This window comes from Sorghum bicolor, chromosome 2 (assembly GCF_000003195.3).
Source record: "Sorghum bicolor cultivar BTx623 chromosome 2, Sorghum_bicolor_NCBIv3, whole genome shotgun sequence".
Classification (NCBI taxonomy): domain Eukaryota; kingdom Viridiplantae; phylum Streptophyta; class Magnoliopsida; order Poales; family Poaceae; genus Sorghum; species Sorghum bicolor.
In genome coordinates this window covers 76,882,098-76,901,426 of record NC_012871.2, presented here as the reverse complement: position 1 = coordinate 76,901,426, position 19,329 = coordinate 76,882,098, and the positions used below count along the sequence as shown (strand labels likewise).

Here is a 19,329-nt window from a genome sequence, read left to right as displayed (position 1 = left end):
TGCTATGGTTTCTATGATGCGTAGACGTAATAAGAGGTTCGAACCTCGGAGCACCGCAGATAGTTAACATCTGCAGCAAAAGAGGTTGGGGTCGACCCTGATCCTTCTTTAAACGAGAGCCCCCGTGCAGGTATAATCGAGCCCCTTTCAGATTTTTATTTTCCAAAACCATCGAGCCATACATGAACCGGACCACAAATCGACGCTCAAACTATGCAATCGGATAGCTCTTCAGGGTGTTGTTGTTTGTTTCTCTGCCCGTCGAGATTTTTTTTTTAGTTTATCCACTTCGTTCATCTGCGGTCTGTTCAATCGCTGTTACTGAAAAAGGGGGAAAAAAATATCTTTGTGGTCATGGATGTGACCATCTCTGTGACGTTGTCTTGTGATTCTCATCCGGAATCTTCCCCTCCTATCAGAATCGCCTCCCACGGATGCTGAAGCAGTGCCGTGAAGATGTTCGTTTTGCGATTGCTGCAGCAGCATCCAGTAGCAACTGTTGCCCATACACAGTCAGATCAAGCAGCTGCAGCTCCTGCTGCCAGGGGAGACGGAAACTCAACTCTGATGATGCTAACAAATTGGCTGGAACTGGAACTCTAAAACAAATTCCAGCACTGTGCTCTTTTACTACTTCAGTGCTTCTTGTAGCTGTATTATTGAAGTGAACGCCTGATTCCCTGCAGTTCAATATCATGACCACCACTATCGGCTGGCACATGCCAAGATAACACAAACACACGCCTTTTCCGTCTCACGTGCCAAGATCATGACCTAAGACCTACCCAATACCATCAGCAATGCCCATTGCTTCTGCCGTGGATATACAAGCTAAAAGACAGGAACCATAGACTGCCTTATCCATAAAACCTCTGATAAGATCATTGCCCAAATGATGGAGCGAAACAAAACAGTTTTTGGCCTTTCGTCTGAACATTCATCTTTAACGATTATCCTGACTCATAGCGCCAGCATAGCAATACCAAACGGACAGACATCTAGATTAAAAAAAAAAGAATCCGGACAGACATCTGTTTCAGAACAATGTCGCACAAATAAATGAAACTGCATGCGAGTTCAGATCAAGGAACAAACAGGTAGGTTGATTACGGTTGAGGCACCAAAACTTCACCATGAACACATACAAAGGCCAAAGTTCAACCTTTCAAGTTCCCCATTAACACACACAAAGACCAGAATTCAAGCTCTCAAGTTCGCTATGAACACACACAAAGGCCAGAATTCAAGCCCTCAAGCCCTAAACCTTGCAGCAGCAGCAGCAATACGAACTGCATGAATATATATTAGTATCATCAACCATGCAGAAATGACTTCTCGCTGCATAGAGGATTGGAATGACCCATACAGTTTCGCCAAGCAAACGATTTTTCATGATGGCCTTGTTAGTTGGCAAAATTTTGGCTTTTTGGCTACTGTAGCACTTTCGTTTTTATTTGATAAACATTGTCCAATCACGGAGTAACTAGACTCAAAAGATTCATCTCACAAATTTCAGGTAAACTGCGTAATTAGTTTTTATTTTTATCTTTATTTAATGCTCCATGCATGTAACAAAGATTCGATGTGACGGGGAATCTTGAAAATTTTTGCGATCTAAACAAGTGAGCAAAAGGTCTAGATGCAACAAATACAGACGCAATAGTCAGAGCAGAGCAGCAGACTTTCCAAAAGCTTCAGCCTGCGCATCCGCATCTCAATTTGTCTGTCACTTCAGAATCAGACCACGAAAGAATCAAATCTATACAAAGATGGACGAACCACCTCCGATGAAACTAACTAGTACTACGGTCTATCTTCCAGATGATAGCAATGAGTTATCCGATCCATGATGACCCAGCAATTGTTGAGTCGCGGACGCAGGCAGAGGAAGCCACGGGCCTCCCGGTGCAGCAGCCTCCTTGGCAATGGCTTCCGCAAGCGGGACGAGGCCCGGCTTCTGGTAGGTGAACTGCAGGTCTCTGTTCGCAGCCAAGGCCATGAGCTCCGACTCGTCCAGCCCCCGTGCAGGGCCGAGGCTGCACCTGTCAGCCCCGTGCTTGGCGAGGGCGTCCTTGAACTTCTTGATCTGAAAACGAACACAGTTGTACCAGACACAATATTACAAGACTCATTCATTCATTCATTCATCTGCTGGTTCTTGAAGTTGGAGAGGTGGTCGATTCTTACCGTTGCATTGGTGCAGCTGAAGCTGCTGACCCGTCCCTCGGCTCCCCTGTAGAACCTGAAGAACGGGAGGACATGGACGTGGAGGCTGTAGCACATGGACTTGTGCGTCTCGTAGTTCACTTGCAGGAACAGCACGTCCGGGTTCTTCTCGGCGAACTGGGCAATCTGCGCGGCAGAATCCATCGGTCCCCGTCAGCACAGAGAAGAGAATCGAGCAAATCTTTGGGTGTTCTAGGAATCAGACACGAGCTGCGCTGCGCCTACGTACCTTGGGGTGGAGAGCGCGGCAGCCGCCGCAGCCTGGGGAGAAAAAATCGACGACGACGAGCTTGTCGCCGGCGTTGAGGAGGGAGTCGGCGAGGTCCTGCGCGGACTCGATCTCCCGCATGTTGGGGTGCAGCCCCTTCTCCCACCACCGCATGGCCTTGGGAAACGACAGGTTCATCTGCAGCAGCAACGGAGAACAGATTTTATTTTAGCACGAATCCAGCAGCCTCCAACCAACAGCCAAAATAAATTCCGGCCGAGTAGAAGGGGAAAAAAAACAGAGCTCCAAATTCCCACTGAGGGAACTGGTTCTAGAAAAAAAATAAGAATCTTTTTTATTTGAGCTCTTTATTTGAATAATTGCAAGTGAAACAAGAACACAGGAAGCGCATGACGAAGCGACCGACCAACCTGTCCAGGCGCGGCGGCGGCCTCGAGGTTCCGAGACAGGGGCCTCGGCTTCCTGTCCGACACCGACATCCTCCCGGCGGAGAAGGAGCTCTTGGTGGCGTACCCGCCGACCGGCAGGGACTCCGCGAGCGCGGCCTTGGCGGCGCCCCTGGCCCGGCCGGCGACGCCCACGTCCCCGCCGCCGTACGGCGACGCCACGACGCCGTTGCACAACGCCTCAGCCATGCCGTCCGAAATCGAGTCCCACACCTGGCGCAGGGAGCAGCAAGCGAGGGAGTGTGCTGCAGCAGCGGAGAGAGCACGCGAAGGGTGAGGACAGGGTGAGGTCGACGAGGCAGAAGACGCTTGCTTGCTGCAATGGCGAGGAGAGGAGAAAAGCAGCGCCCTTTTAGAGGACAGAAAGGGAGGACCCCACCCAGGCGGCGGCCACGCCTCTTCTCCCCTCCGCTGCAACGGCTTCCGCGGTCGGGCAGGGGGGCCGTCGGATCTTCGCTGGCCGACGGGCCGATGCGCCCCGGCTGCGGTTGCGGGCGGCTTTTACCGCGCGGTTAAAGGCGGAGCGGAAGTGGATATAGTGGTGTGGATAAGACCGAGGCTGGGGGCCTCGCCATCGGTAGGTACAGGCAGTTGAACGTGACACGTATTTGTCGTGGCTGCCGGGTACGCTGCTCGGGTGGCGCGTAGCAGAGGGCTGTGTTCCATGGACGGGCGGGCCCACTACAGCGAAAAGCGAACGGAACGGGTGACCCACCCACTCTTGCGGTTTGTGAGAGAGTGTTCACACTCTATTTACTGTATTTTGAAAAAAAATTAGGCCTTGTTTACTTCGGTCCAAAACTTAAAATTTTTCAAAATTTTCGGTCATATTGAATTTTTAGACGTATGCATTGAGTATTAAATATAGATAAAAATAAAAACTAATTGTACAGTTTGATCGAAACTTATATGAAGAATCTTTTAAACCTAGTTCATCTTGAAAACCAAAAAATTTTCAAGATTCTCCGTCACATCGAATCTTGTGGCACATGCATGAAACATTAAATATAGACGAAAACAAAAACTAATTACACAGTTTAGCTGTAAATCACGAGACGAATCTTTTGATCCTAGTTAGTCCATGATTGGATAATATTTGTCACAAACAAACGAAAGTGCTACAGTACCGAAAATTTTTCACTTTTTCGAACTAAACAAGGCCTTACACTCTGTTGATACGGTCTGAATTTTGATAGAGTACGTACTACGCAAATCCAGCTTTGATTTTGTGTTGGCGCTGACAGTGCGTAGCGCTGTCAGTGCACTGTTCTAACGGTCAGAGGCGAAGCTAGAGCAAATTAGCGGGGGTGCTTTTCTCTTATAGTCGTGAAAATTTAATCTATAACCATGGTGAAAATTTGTTTCTAATAGTAATTTTTCAAATTTTGATGAGTGTCTGGGCACCCACAACCTTCAACGTAGCTTCGCCCCTGCTAACCGTTGACCACTTAGCACAGAGTCTGAGAGTCAGTACAATAGTGCTTTTTTTATATATAAAAAAGGCTATTTATATTTAATGCTAATGTATAAAAAAACTCTCAATATGATGAAAAGTTTTTTGAAAAAAAAAAGATTTTAGGTGCAACTAGCAGTTCCGCTGCAATGGGGTGCGGCACACTGCATCCTACAGGTTGCATTGCATTGCATGCGCTGATATTATTATTTGTGTTTGCTCCTTTCATGGGATATGATTCCCTTGCCTTGCGATGCGAAGCAAAAGCAGCAGCGGTCGGACGGCAAACCGCGGCGCCGCTTGTAACACCCGACCACGGATTGGATTGGATTGGATTGGATTGTGTGTTGGGCGGCAGTCGGCACGCAGATTGGGAAATAATGGATGAACAAGGAAACAAAAAAAGCAAATGGAGATGGGCCTCCATTGGAGATGAGGTTTTTTTTTTTTTTTTTGACAAGAATTTGGAGATGAGGTTGACGACACGACACTGCACGGAGTTGCTCTCGGTGCCATGTGAGGCGACGAACCGGAGCTGGGCTGGGGGCATGCTGCCGCGGTGCGTCGTCGCATCGCATCACATCATATCTGTGGTCCGTCTGAGGCTGGCAGGCGGGACCGTGCGAGAACGAGTCACATCTCTCTCTCTCTCTCATCGTCAGCATTGACTGGAGGAGTGAGGCGTCAGGCCCACCCGCAGAGATCCACCCGTACTCTACACCCTGTCACGATTGGACTTGTTGTCTGGACGAGGGTGCGAACCGGTGCGGAGAGGACCCGGACCGGGTGGGTGTGACTCGGACGCCAGTCACCCCCACCTGCCAAACCAGTCGGCGCCTGCTACCACACCACGGTAACGTACTGTACGCAACGCAAACCGTCGTAGTACTCGTGTCTACTACTGTCACCAACTCGTTCGTCTACCTCAACACCAGGCAACAAAACCAAAAATCGTGTCTACTACTGTCACCAACTCGTTCGTCTACCTCAACATCAGGCAACAAAACCAAAAAGTTTTAAAGATTTTTTATGACATCGAATCTTACGACACATGCATAAAACATTAAATATAGACAAACATAAGTATTAATTACACAGTTTGTTTATAAAACACGAGACGAATTTTTAACCCTAATAAGTCTATTTGTCACAAACAAACGAAAGTGATACAGTAGCTAAATCTAAATTTTTTTCACATCTAAGGTCTTGTTTAGTTTCTAAAAAATTTCAAGATTCTCTATCACATCTCATCTTACGGCACCTGCATTGAGCATTAAATATAGATGAAAATAAAAATTAATTACACAGTTTGCCTGTAAAATCACGAGATGAATCTTTTGAGGCACTGTAGCACTTTTGTTTGTTTGGCAAACATTGTTCAGTTATAGACTAACTAGGCTCAAAAGATTATTCTCAAAAATTACAGACAAGTTGTGTAGTTAGTTTTTATTTTTATTCATATTTAATATTACATGCATGTGCTGAAAGATTCAATGTGATAGAGAATATTGAATTTTTTTTTTTGGTTAGTCTCGCGCCGTGCAAACGCTACTAGTGTGCCATGCTAATGTTGAAACAACTTTGTTGCGGCTAATCATAACAACTCCGGTCAATGCCATGGCTAACAAAAAGCATTGTATTAGACCCGAAATTTCATTTCATTGCACATATTTTTGTCTGTAGTATATCGTTACAGTTGTTAAACTCAAAGACGTCAGACCTGATTGAAATCATAGCACAGCCGAATTAAACATAACTATAGATGGGGCTCCATCCTAGATCAGACCAGAAGGATAGACACTTGCAGAAGAAAGAAGCAGCTGCTGTTTACATTAACAAACGACACTAGTAGAATACACAGTCCCTTGGGTGGCCAGATTCTGTTTTGCTTTGTGGATCAAAAGGTATAGCGTGCCGCGGGCATGCGTCTCGGCCCAACGCCGCAGTGGGCCGTGGCCGTGGCGTGGTCCTCTTGCCTGGCGGGCCGAACGCGGCCGGCGCCAGGCCCCAGAGGAGCGTGGGCCGTGGCATCTTCTTTCGGATTCTCACGGGCCTGCCTGCCTGCCTAACTATTTTTTGCGTGAAAAAGAAAGTCATTTGGGCCTATGAGCTGCTGGGTTTGTGCCTGCCCGTCCATGGACATTAACTAGGTTTCCTTCAGTTGGAGGAGTTGTTGCTGTCGGGCTCAAGCTCAGCCGTCCCCATCTGGTTTCTTGTATCTCGGTACGCTGCTGCATCACAATGCACAGAGCTACATACTCGTAGTCGTAGGTAGCAAGTACCTCACCATCTTATATTGTGTTAAAACTCCAAATAAAGGACGTAGGTGAACCGACGATGGAGCAGGCAATTAAACCTAGCTAGCATTAGCAGGTGGCGTAACTGTGCAAGAGATTGGCGCGCCCACACCACGCACACGCTGACACGTACGTATATATGCTTGCGTGAGTCGCCATGCACAAGCGTGCACACAACAGTACTACTGTATATGCGCACGCGTTGCGGTGCGGGCATATATAGATTCTACCAGTGCTAACCTAGCTAGCTGGTGCTTTCCAAGTCGATCCGATCGAATCCAGCAAGCTTGTCGATCATCTGCTGCGGCCGGCCGGGCATCTTATTATCCATTCTTGGACAAGCTAAACTAGCCAGCTAGTACAAGCTAGCTACCTAGCTTTAGCCCGGATGAGTGACCTCGATCGAGAGCGGTCCGGTGTGTGCGTGGACTGTGGGCTGGTCTCCGGTGATCTCATCATCACATCGATCCATCAGCATGCAGAGATATATATATATATATATATATATAGCTCATCTGCTGACTGCTTATGCATGGCCGGCCGGAGCCCCCAGCAAATCGAAGCTCGCTTTACGCTCACTTGATCACCTAGCTAAGGCTAAGCTTAGCTATTCCGCGAATACGGGATGTGGTTGGCGGTTGCACGGCCACACCACACACACACACACACACCAGTCCACACGTACGCCTGCGCGCGATCCCCAGCCCCGGCCCCGCGGCCCCATCTGATCGATCATCGATTGCCATTTTGACTAGCTCGCAAATCTCCGGCAGGCAGGCATATATATATATATATATATATATATATATAATCAGGACGCCTCCTCCCTCGATCGGGCCATCCCATCCCACCGCTCGCTCCGCGTTGCCGCCACTGTGACTACGTAGTACAGTGCGACGCACTAGCAGTCCGGCCGGCCACCACCGCCGCCGCCGCCGCCTACGAGTGACTGCCGGCCTGTCACCTGAGAGAGCGATGATCGATCCACAAGTTAGGTATCCGATCCGATATATATATGCCCATCGAAAAGACGGGTAACCAACGAACTCCCAGCACATAGCCCTCCAGTGTTGCCGAAAAAAAAAAAGGTTTCCCTTGTGTCACTTCTGCCTTGTCACTGTGTGTGGTCATCTTCATCTCATCCGGTCTCATGACCATGACACCTGCACATGCACAAATTAAACTACGACTACTCCTAACGCTGCTTTCGAGATCTTTCTCATCAATTTTGTGTGCTTTGTTGTTAATTTAATATCTCCAGCTAGCTAGCCCCATTTTCTTTTTTTCGCGAACAAGGCTCAAACAGCCTGTATTTCATTAAGAGGTGGAGAAAAGTTGGTATTTAGTACAACTAGAGCTCAAAACAGATGGCGAGGCGCCAAACGAATTGAGCACCTAAGCACCAGGAAGACGGTGCAAACTAAACTATTACATGATGACCAACTAGCCCCATTTTCTGACCTGCTTTGCATATGCATACATACACGCTAGCTTCCTTCACTCATGTCCACACCACCTTTGTTCTTGTACTCGTAATTTGCATTGCATCTATCCCATGGTACGTTTTTGTGTGTGATTGCATTATCGCGCGCACTCACAAAAATAATATGCATGTCCATCAGTTGCTTCTTCTTTTATAGTATAGAGACGTCTCTCTGGCGGCCGGTCCCTGATCCACTTGTTTTGCTACTGTGTTTTCATCACCAAGATATTCCTCAACATATATATGCATATGCTTTCGGCCAGCCCAATGGGAACTGAGGCCCAGCAAAGGTTGCTGCTGTCCATTTCTGCAAATAAAGCTTCCAGAGCTGGTCCAGTCAAGCTGTCAAGGGCTAATTAACCCTCGCCAACTTTGCACTTCTTGCATTGAGTGCCTTCGCTGAACACCTCTCTCACACACTCACACACAGGCATGTTTGAAGACAGCCATCAACGGACAGGAAGAATATATGGATCACTATTCCCTCATCAGTCACCAGCCAGCGCATGCATATCCTAATCCTAATCCTATTGCATGTTTCCCACCACAACACTGCATCACCGAATTGAAAGGGATCTATCACGCCACATCCACACACACACTCGTTTTGTGCATATACACTATTGTTGCATCCATCATGCGCATGTTTTCCTCGCTAATGGCTGCTGCTAAAAAAAACCCCCAAAACCCTTGCTTGTTGCTTCTAAAACTCTCGAAAGGATTTGCATATAGACACCGCTGCACCTGCACGCTCATGTCCATGCGTGCGCGCGCCGCTTGTTCACCAAAGAGCCAAGCAAGGCGTACGTGCTAGGGCCAGGAGAGGGCGCCATCAGGAGTGCCCTGGTGGCACACTCAACGTCACACGTGGCACGCCAGCAGCAGACTCGATCGACCACATCTCCCAAACTCCTTGGATGGATCATGCATGCATGACGATGAGAAATCAAAAGATTCCTTGCCCTTTGCTTTATTTTATCCCCGAGAGGAGATATATGACTACTAGCTTAATTAGCTAGCAGCAGTTCACATCAGCTGCAAAGAAAGCTTTTGGTATGCTTGTAATCATAAACAGGTTACTACTGTAATCATCAGTGCTAACTGATGATTATTATATGCATGATTGCCATATCCTAATAGTGCTCTTTGGAACGGGTCGTATTCATCAGAGCAGTATATATGGAGATCGATCAGTACTGTCTTGTTCGTGGCTACTGTGGCTCCAACTTACAGCAGAAACTCCCTAGCTAGCTTATTAACACCTTGGAAACTCTTATTTCATCAGATCATCAGTTATACTAGTTCAACTAGAAAACACAACTTTTTACACGCATGACATGGGTTTTCGTGGTCGCACACAGAAGAGTAGGAGAGGTAGTTTTCAGAAGCCTTGGACCCTATATCTCAGACTGACGAGTTGCTTTCGCCATCTTCTTCCTTCTTCCTGCTTGCGCGCCATTCTGACTGGGACACATGACAACCGAATAAACTAGCCGTCCTTGAATCCATATGGACATGGACGACTCGCATGGCCCATGGCATGGTTATTCAGAGATCAAGCTAGAATGCATGGACAAAAATAACACTAGTCTAAGTTTCGTTTCCTTCATCTAATCACTCGCTCACTGAGATAATGACAAATGCACACACGCACCAAACATAGGAGAAAAATATGAGACACGGTAGGTTAGTGATGTACCAACCCCTGAATAATCCTGATCAACTTGGTGCTAGCGGAAAAAAAGGCCTAAACGGGCGGCAACGTACTAGTACACAGTACACACGGCCATATATAGCCAGTGTGTACGTAGGGCCAAGGACAAATACAGTACATATTTTTCGAGATCACGACTTCACGTGTTTTTCATTAAGAAGAAGAGCCGAAAGAAACGGCAGGTAACCGACACAATGAGTTCGCAAGTAATCCAAAGATTACCATTGAAACCCAGAACACAAACAAAAGCAAGAAACATGAGGGGGGATCCTCCACCTAACAACCCCAACAGCTAAGCCAAAAACAAGAAGAACAACTCAACACCTAGGTAGCCAGCAGTGTTCGGAGCCGCAACAGAAAGGACAACTGACGGCCATGCATCCGTCCCCACCTCTTCAACCTCAACGACCAACCCAGCCGGAGATGCGTCCTCAGTGGCAAAGCGAACCAACCGACGGCCAAGCATCCGTCTCCACTTCAGCAACCTCGACGACCAACCCAGCCGGAGACGCGTCCTCAGTGGCAAAGCAACCATCCGACGGCCAAGCATCCGTCCCCACCTCAGCAACCTCAACGACCCACCTGCCGGAGATGCAACCTTGGTGGCAAAGCAACGCACCTCGGCGGCAAAGCATCCGTCGGAAACACCTCGGTGGCAAAGCATCCCCCGGAAAGAGCACAACTGCAGCTTCAACAAACACTAGCCAGCAAACCTGAAAAGGCTCGGCACGACGCCCGAGGGACTATGCGGGCAGCAGGCCACGCGTAGAAAGAACTTCGGCGGCAACGCCTTCAAGAAGGGAAGCGACGCGGGGAGCGCCGCCGTTGCCGGCCCATACGGGCGAGGCGCCCTAGTTCCTTGCAACCATCAAATACTGTACATGGACTTTGGGTACACTCTAAAGTACACTAAATTTGGTCATGGTCCGTGGCAAGCTTCATCAATTCTCTAATGTTGCAGGGCACGTTTTGCTTTAGTGTGTGATGCAATGGGTGGCCCTGATTTCCTGCCAGATAATGGGAGGCATTCAGACATGCATGGTTGCTACTTGTCTACTTATGGCTCATCAAGTGGACTAGTGCTTTATATTGGCAATAAGCCATGTGAAGCATGCTCTATGGTAGCTAGATGTTTCATGCAAGCCAAGCATATGCATGTGTTTATGGTGGTGTTGAGTCTAAGTTTGTAAATATCCTGGTCGATGCTTTGCACTTGTCCAATGTCTTGCACTTTTGGCTTTGCATTCATTGCAAAAATATCTTTAAGATGAGGTGTGTCATTCAAGATCAGGAGTGCCAAGGACATGTTAGGTACTACTTGCAAGATGTACTGTACTTGTATGGTTTTTATAAGAAAAATCACCTGCTGAAAATGAGTCATTGTTTGGTGATGTGTATGATTGATGGTTTTAAACAACAAACTGAAAATTTGTATTGTTTTGCTAATTTTAGCAATTTTCGGTCGTATCTATTACCTAATTAATAAGGTAAAGCACGCATGGTGTTACTGAATTTTCTGGCTGTCTTTGACTCCTGTCATGAGCACTGAAAATGAAATCTACCATCCAATGAATGTATGTATTGGAATGACAGGGCTCCACATAGGCATATATACTAGGAAGGAGTAGATGTACGTACACATCTCTATCCGTAGGCCGTAGCGTCATAGTTACTAGTAGTATACATTCATTCCCTTGTCTTTTCCTGTAGATACAGTGACGCCCCCGTACGTGTCATCTAATCATCTGCTGCAAATCACGATCGCGAGAGAAACTCTTTTTAATTTTCTCGGACCCAGAGACCAGTGGGCCAATAGGACGCGACGCCGGATGACGTGGACGCAAGTGGGGCCCTAGCTGCTGCAATAAACTACACGCGTGGCGTGACGACAATCGGTGATGCGTCCAGGCCTCAACAACTTGTTTTGTTGCATTGCAATTGCTGCGATCCATTCCCGTGCTCGGTAAACGGATCTTGCGTTGCGTCGTCACATCGTCTCGTCAGAAACCGTTTGGTTTTGGTTTTGGTTCTGGTTGTGACGACAGCATTTGCAAGAAACCGTGTTCTCGCCATATTCATTATATTCATCTCATCACGTCCTCGTGTGGTTTATTTATATATATATAATGATGATGGATGTGCCTCAATTTTAATGAGCACTAGGAAATAATTTGGTTTTACAATATATATATAGCGGCCACGCACCAACATCTACGGATTAGTATATACGTACATGAAACGTGCAGAGTTACCACTTTGAGGTACTAGCAGCCGCTGTCTCCGAACATGTGCTGACATGGTACGTGTCCTCCCGACTCGATCTGTCAGGACTCAGGACATGTGGTGGAGCCTTATCTGTCTGTCTACGTGGCTTGTGCGTGGACAGTGGACTCAAACACGCGAGTATTCTACTCTATATTCTTGGAACGAACTGGTTAGGTGGTGCGGCTGCGTGTACGTAGCGTATAGCAGCCTTCCTTGAGTCGATCTATACGGTATATTCCGTCACCAGACACCATCAGGATCATTGAAGAGGTGCTGCCGGGAGGAGAAGTACCATTACATTGATTGAAAGACACGTCCAAATGGCAGCTGGATTTCCTTGCCAAGCAATGCGATGCAATGCAAATTATGAAAGGATATGATATGAATATGATGATCCGTCAGGATCAACAGCAGTACGGTTCAGGTGAGGAGAGGAGAGGAGGATGGAGATGGAGTGCCTTCAACTGTTTGCCGGCCTGCACTTCACTGTACTACTACTGAATTCCAGTTGCCCGCAGAGTACAGACATAGAAATATCTCCCTCCGGATATCTCTGCATTGCACTGCTCCAAATCTGCAAGATATTTGCATTGACAGCACGAGCGGCAGCTGTTTCATTAATCCCCTCTCGGATTTGCCGGAGCAGTAGTAGACCCTACTCTTCAGCATGCATCTAATGATTTGTACTAACAAACACTCAAGCAAGCACTAGCGAGTACCATGCATGCAGATCCGAGCTGAGTACAGCACTTCGTCAATTCTTCTGGAAGGGCAGGCTGCAGGCGCATTACGCGTCCTAATAATAATAATAATAATGTCGTGCTGCTAAGTACTACTACTCCGTTATACATACGTAAATTAAAAGGCAGATCGAGAAAATCTAAAGGCAGGGTGAGATGAGAATGCATGGATGCATTAGTTGTGGTCGTGGGCTTGTGGCACTGCTGGAATCCAGGCAGAAATCCTCTGCTTCAAGACACCAACTCGATCCTCGATCGCTGTTTTCGTCTCACTCTACCTTCCACGTGACGTTAGGTTAATAGCAACCGGCAGCAGCAGTAGCTTAATGGCATTTACTACTCTACTACGCGTTGAGTTGACAGTACACGCGGATCAATCTACAGGGGTACTAAAAGTCTTGAGATTATTAGCTCACCTCGCAATCGACCGTACGGGCGTCGAAGCTGACATGTGTGTCTGTTTAGGTGACATAGTGTCTGCAACTGCAAGTATACTTCAAGGTGTTGTTTTCAGGGGGCTGCGTCGTTACCGAGTCATGTACTGTACTGTACTGTACTGTACTGTACTGTACTGTACTGTACATATATCACTGTTGAAGTTGAAGCCATGCATGCAGCAAGCAGAGCCTTCAGTCACGGTTTTTTCATTAATTTGGTTCAGTCCTTCTCCTGTGCCGTCAGGAGCCATGCCGACGATGATGCCATGATGCACTGCACATTTCCATGTACAATATGTAGGGCACTGTCTTCGTTTTGTCCCCGCGTACGTTAATCATGGCACACGACATATCCAGGGAGGGGTACCAATCTCCGTGTCAATCATGCATTCCAGTTGGGACAAGGAGACAACAGGCAGTGGGGCCCAGCTGCGTGCTTGCGTGGCATATCTTCTTATATTATTGCTGTTGTACCAGTACTCCTCCTGATGTAGGACTACAAGCAATCAGAGATAGATTGAGATCTGATCATGCTGTCTGAATGGCCTGAATACGCACACGGTCCGCATGGTGCATGTTTGGTTACCCACGTACGATTTATTCACGAACCTGATCCTTTATCCCAAATGATATCATTATTAGTACTACCCGTCCCCCATCTCATCAAAATACATATGTTTTAAGTTGTTTATGTAGGCCCATATTAATGGTACGTGTTAATTATCAATGTACCCGTCCCCCATCTCAAAATACAGATCAGCGCGCATTCTCTCGCTGACATTTGGACCCAGCTGCTACGCCAAGTTTTTTCTTCGTATTACTATTATTACTGTATATAATATTAATATATATACTAGTATTGCACAAAGAAACTGCGTGTGCACTGTGAACCTGTGACGACGGTCCGATTCGAGGAGAGCGAGAGCAGGGCTGGCAAGGATGGGACGATGGGACTACAGTAGGGAGGAAGATCTGGCCCCACCCGGCAGTAGCTGTCGCCGCCCAGCTAGGCAGGCCGTTGCGTTGCGCGCCCGGCGCCCCATGCCACACGCACCAGCAACGGACGGCCGCGCAGGTCAAGGCCCAGCCAGCCACCTCCGGACCTCCCCTCCCCTCCCTGGCTGCCTCTAAAGTTGTGACGTCACCCCTCCCCATGTTGCGTGCGATAGAGACAGGCATGAGTTTTGGCGCCGCCGGCTGGGGTGTGGTGTGGCCGGGGGGGCCTTGGTGCTGCGCTGCGCATCCCACCCGGGTTTCGTGGTCGTGGCCGGGCGCGCGGGCGGCAGCGGAAGCCGGCACCCGGCCCCCCCATCCCCCCGTCCCCTGATCCGGGCGGCTCGTCCGCGCGCCAAACCCGGGTAGCCACGGTGATGGGCGTGGGCGTGGCCCGTCGCCGCAAGCATCGTTGCGTCCGACGGAAAGCAATAGCGGGCCATCGATCCCAACTTGCCAATTTCCCCCGCGCCTGGAAACAGCAGGGCGCTCGCTAGTGCCAGCACCAGCAGCAGCCAGCGCCGCCCGCACCACACCGTCCGTCCACCGCCACCGCATTTGCTGATCATCCCCTGCGACCGCGCCAACGACGTCTACGACTGACGAGGCCCCATGCCTGCCTGCCTGCCTGTTGCCCCCGATTTCGTCGGAACCGTATCCAACATCATGCATGTTCATGCATCATCTCGTCTCACCTCATGGGTGGTGTTCATGCATCACTCATCAGAAGATCAACAGCACCCGCGGCCCGTCCGTCTACGACGACGTCTAATCTATCACTCACGCGCACACGCCCGGATCCGATCCATCAGTTTGCATATTGTGCCCCAATCAATGACACTGCAGCACTGCAAGTGACGGGGAATTAATTCACTCAGGTCTTATTAGTCCAGCCCCTGCTACAGTAGTAATAGTAAATTATATCACCACGTGCACCGCGTTCCTATACACAATTCACATCACTCCAGAGAAAAGAAGGGGAACTGATCAATTCATTAGATTGATGCAAGGAGGAGTACAGTAATTTACAGAGTTAAGCAGCTCGATCACTCCGTCGTCGATGCGATGCGATCGAGCCACCTCAGCACACAACCATCAGACAGTAATAATCAATCAATCAATCAACAACATGCTTCATTTCATTCTCATCACTCAACTACGACTCCTATACTACTAGCTAATCAGCTGACAGATGGTGACTATATATGTACACACATGATTCTACCGATCGATCGACCAACACTAGACGCGGTTACGAACACACACTGCTGCTGTTCTAGCGCCTAATCAGTAGCTATAGGCTCTACATATGTATATCTATAGCTAGCTAGCTAATGAAGATTAGCCAACCAATCACCACCAACCTGGAGCTACGAGAGACCACCGCGCCGGCGAGGTCTGGAGACATCTTGATCGATCAGACCTCGTCCATGCCAATCAGCGCGGCCGGCCGGACTTCATTCCAATTCCTCTACACCACGATGACGACCATGCTGCATCCATGCATCTCGCAGGCCGGCTGATGATGCACTCGAATCAAACCTCTCAACAGCTGTAGTAAGTTAATAAAATCAACCAACTAATCGATCCGGCAGCCAACGCGGCGTCAACCGATCGAACCAAATAAATCAAACTAGTACTAGTACTACTCCGGCCGGGCAGCCGCCGGATCGGAGCCTAACTAGAACTAGAACTTCCACATGTTGGAGTAGTCGTCCATGAAGCCGTCCAGCTGGAGGAGGTCGTCCACATGGAACATGTCTGTGCTCGACTCGCCGCCGCCGCGCGACGGGCTCAGCAGCAGCGTCGCCGGCGCCTCCGCCTCCGCCTTGCAGAGCCTCCGTATGGCCTGCTGCTGGTACTCGTACGAGTACGACCCGCCGCCTGCGGAGTTGTTGGCCGCCGCCGGCAGCTGCGCCTCCGCCTTGATGACTTGGTACCCGGCGCTGTCGTTGGTGCCCGCCGCGGCGATCGAGGAGCTGGAAGCCCCACCGCCGGCGATCTTGTTGAAGTCGATGAGGCCGCCCTCGGCGTACGGCGAGTCGATGAGCGGGGGCAGGTCGGCGTTGTCGAACACCAGGTCGTCGAGGAAGGCCAGCGAGTCGCTGCGCACCATGCCACCCCCGACGGCGTGCGCCGGTGCCATTTGCCCAGCCTTGGCCGCCAAGTCTTTGTTGAACACCTTGCAGACAGCCCATTCGTCCTGCACGCAACGCAAACACAAGACAACACAGCACGTTGAAAACAACCTCGATCAAGAAAGGGGCGGATCTTGACATGTGAGCGCGCGCCCGGCCCGGGCACGACGACCACGAGGCTTGGCGGCAGCTCATCATTTGGATCATGCATGATCAGCTAGCTAGCAAGCAAGGCCGCAGCATCATCCATATCGACAGAGAGAGAGAAAGAGAGGGGATCTTTTGCGTGGGTACAGACAGACCTTGGCACCGCGGCGGAGGTTGGACGGCAGGCTTCCCTCGAGGCGGTACTCATGCATCACCCATGGCGTCTTGCCGCCGTGCGGCGCGCGGCCCGTGTAGAAGACGAGCGTCTTCTTCATGCCGACGAGCACGCGGTGGCCGCGGAAGATCTCCTTGTCCTTGCCCGTCGCCTTCCAGTACCCGCTGGCGGTGGCGCGGTTGGTACGCATCCCCGTCGGGTACTTGCGGTCCTTGTGGCAGAAGAAGTACCACTCCTTCTCGCCCATCTTCGCCTTGCCTGCAGACATAATTAAGAACCGAGAGACGACCGCCGTTAGCGCAGCGCTCTAGCTATCTATTTAATTTCGTCGCTCCCGAATCGATCGATCCAAGGACGGAGACGGAATCAAACGAACCCACGGAGCTAGCTTAGCTAGTAGAGAGAGCGCGCGAGAGGGAGCTGATGCTGCAGTGTGCTTACTCGGTAGATCCCACGGCTCGATCTTGTTGAGGTCGACGTCGGCGATGACGAGGCAGGAGAAGCTGCTGTTGAGCGCCTTGTGGGTGAGGTAGTGCGACACTACCTCCTCGTCGGTGGGGTGGAAACGGAAGCCCGGCGGGAGGTCCAGCCGCGTCTCCTCCTCGCCGCCCTGGTTCTGGTTGATCTCCGACGACACCTCCGACGCCATGGCTAGCTCCGCCAACAACGAACTTGTCACTAGCGATTACTGCTAGTCTGCCGGAGGCCGGAGCGGTGAGCTCGCTGGACCTCTCTCCTTCCTTCCCTTGTCAGCTTCTCTCTCTGGTGTGAATCGGGAATGGTTGGGTTTAGGAGAAGCGAAAGGGGGAGGAGCCCCGGGGTCTCGTTTTATAGGGGCCGGGCCTTCCTCCAGTGCCGTGCGGGAGAAGGCAAGCTTCCCGCTGAAGCTCCCCGCCCGCGCGCCCTCCCTCTCACTTCCGGAGCAGCAGCAGTTAATTAGCTCCTCGCACCGTAATTATCTTTAGTTATAAATAATCTCCGCGTGTCTTAATGCTAGTAATAATTAATTACTGCTCCTAATGATGCCGCCTAATTATGTGATTAATTAATCTAATTCTAGTACTACTACTCAATTAACCGCGTCCCTTTTCCCACTGCTAAGTTTGTTTGAAATATAATAATTCATTTCTCCATCACGCACCACAGCTGCTGTTGTTCTGTACTATTGGGTTGGAGTTGGAGCATAATCCTGGCAAGTTTGGCCTTATTTAGTTAGCGAAAATTTTTAAATTCAGCTACTATAGCACTTTTGTTTGTATTTAGTAATTATTATTCAATATAAATTAATTAGACTTAAAAGATTCATCTTATAAATTATAGAGACATTGTATGATTAGTTATTTTTTTATTTATATTTAATACTCTATACATACGTTTAAAAATTTGATCCGAAAGAAATTTTGAATTTTTTTGGACAAGTAACATGTCCTTTGAAAGGACCCGTTCGTTTCAGAATATTCAGGCGCTCCGCAGGTACACAACGGCGCTTACGGCTTTGTTCGGTGGCAAAAACTAATTTTTTACTCCCGGAGTTCTCGCCTCGCCCGGAGTTGAATTCCAAGGGGTTTTTTTTTTTTTGCGAGGTAGAATTCCAAATGTGCTGCTACTAGTAGTGCTTATCTTTGCGGCGAGAAAAATTCAACACATGACTTGAACTGAACTGGAACATCATCTCAACATAATTGTAGTAATTTCTTACTAGCAACTTGCCATTTTTGTGCGCTGGCGGTGATTCAGCCGTCCGCGAGCGAGAGACGATTTTTGTTTATTAGATTCCATGCATGCTGTGGTCGTCATCACTACTGCTCGATCGTCTGAAAGATACCGGTGGCTAATAACAGCGAGGTTTTAACGTGTAGCGGGTTTTTTTTTGCGGTGGAGGCCGTATGTGGGCGTGTGGCTGAACCACAAGCCTCGAAATTTTGGTTTTGGAGTTTTATCGTTTCTGCTCATGTATACCGCTGATGAGGCGGGTGTGAGTGAGTCCAAAGCACATATCCTTTTCTACCCAAGACTCCCTGTGTCCTATCATCGATATATATACTGCTGTCCCTGGACGGAAATTTGTGCTCGATCTCTCCGGGTAAGGAAACATTGTTTATGGCAAGATTTGAGCAAACTCTAAAAAATTATAAATGTGAATGCCTCTTACATTTTTTTAGCTTGGAGATGCATATCAAATGTGTATAGATTTGTGTTAGAAAACACTTGCGCGATCTCTTAATTTTCAGGATTTTAATAACATAGTTTATACAAAAATATGTTAGCAGTCAAACGTGAAAGAAAATTTTGAATGAATGACAAGTGAAATATTAATGTCATTAGACATGCCTCCATTTAGGCCGACGGTTACGCCCTTGCCGTAGTGCAAATCGATGAAGCCCTTTTTTGCCACGCCAAACCATAAATTCAAAGTCAAATATGAAAGAAAAATTTGATTCGATGACAAGTGAAATATTAATGCCTTTAGACATGCCTCCATTTAGGCCAACGGTTACCGCAAATCGATGAAGCCCTTTTTTGCCATGCCAAACCATAAATTCAAAGTCAAATATAAAAGAAAATTTTGAATTAATGACAAGTGAA

General features: G+C 48.7%; 2 protein-coding genes across 2 annotated transcripts; both read right to left on the bottom strand.

The window, feature by feature from the left end:
* On the bottom strand, positions 1,586-3,334 carry LOC110432174 (thioredoxin-like 1-1, chloroplastic). Its single transcript, XM_021452123.1, has 4 exons — positions 2,866-3,334; positions 2,456-2,632; positions 2,188-2,352; positions 1,586-2,086 (listed from the first exon to the last, which is right to left on the bottom strand). Exons 1-4 carry the CDS (start codon positions 3,088-3,090, stop codon positions 1,811-1,813), a joined length of 843 nt encoding a protein of 280 aa, XP_021307798.1. The 5' UTR covers positions 3,091-3,334; the 3' UTR covers positions 1,586-1,810.
* Positions 15,255-17,548, bottom strand: LOC8078577 (NAC domain-containing protein 79). The gene is made up of 3 exons (XM_002461188.2): positions 17,185-17,548; positions 16,724-17,001; positions 15,255-16,486 (listed from the first exon to the last, which is right to left on the bottom strand). The coding sequence occupies exons 1-3, from the start codon at positions 17,390-17,392 to the stop codon at positions 15,971-15,973; spliced, it is 1,002 nt and encodes a 333-aa protein (XP_002461233.1). The 5' UTR covers positions 17,393-17,548; the 3' UTR covers positions 15,255-15,970.

Coding starts and splice junctions, on each gene's coding strand:
- LOC110432174 (XM_021452123.1), bottom strand. CDS start 3,090: ATGGCTGAGGCGTTGTGCAACGGCGTCGTGGCGTCGCCGTACGGCGGC. Junction 2,353..2,455: donor GCCGCGCTCTCCACCCCAAG/GTACGTAGGCGC, acceptor TCTGCCGCGCAG/ATTGCCCAGTTCGCCGAGAA. Junction 2,087..2,187: donor TCAGCTGCACCAATGCAACG/GTAAGAATCGAC, acceptor GTTCGTTTTCAG/ATCAAGAAGTTCAAGGACGC.
- LOC8078577 (XM_002461188.2), bottom strand. CDS start 17,392: ATGGCGTCGGAGGTGTCGTCGGAGATCAACCAGAACCAGGGCGGCGAG. Junction 17,002..17,184: donor CGAGCCGTGGGATCTACCGA/GTAAGCACACTG, acceptor TTATGTCTGCAG/GCAAGGCGAAGATGGGCGAG. Junction 16,487..16,723: donor ACCTCCGCCGCGGTGCCAAG/GTCTGTCTGTAC, acceptor CGTTGCGTGCAG/GACGAATGGGCTGTCTGCAA.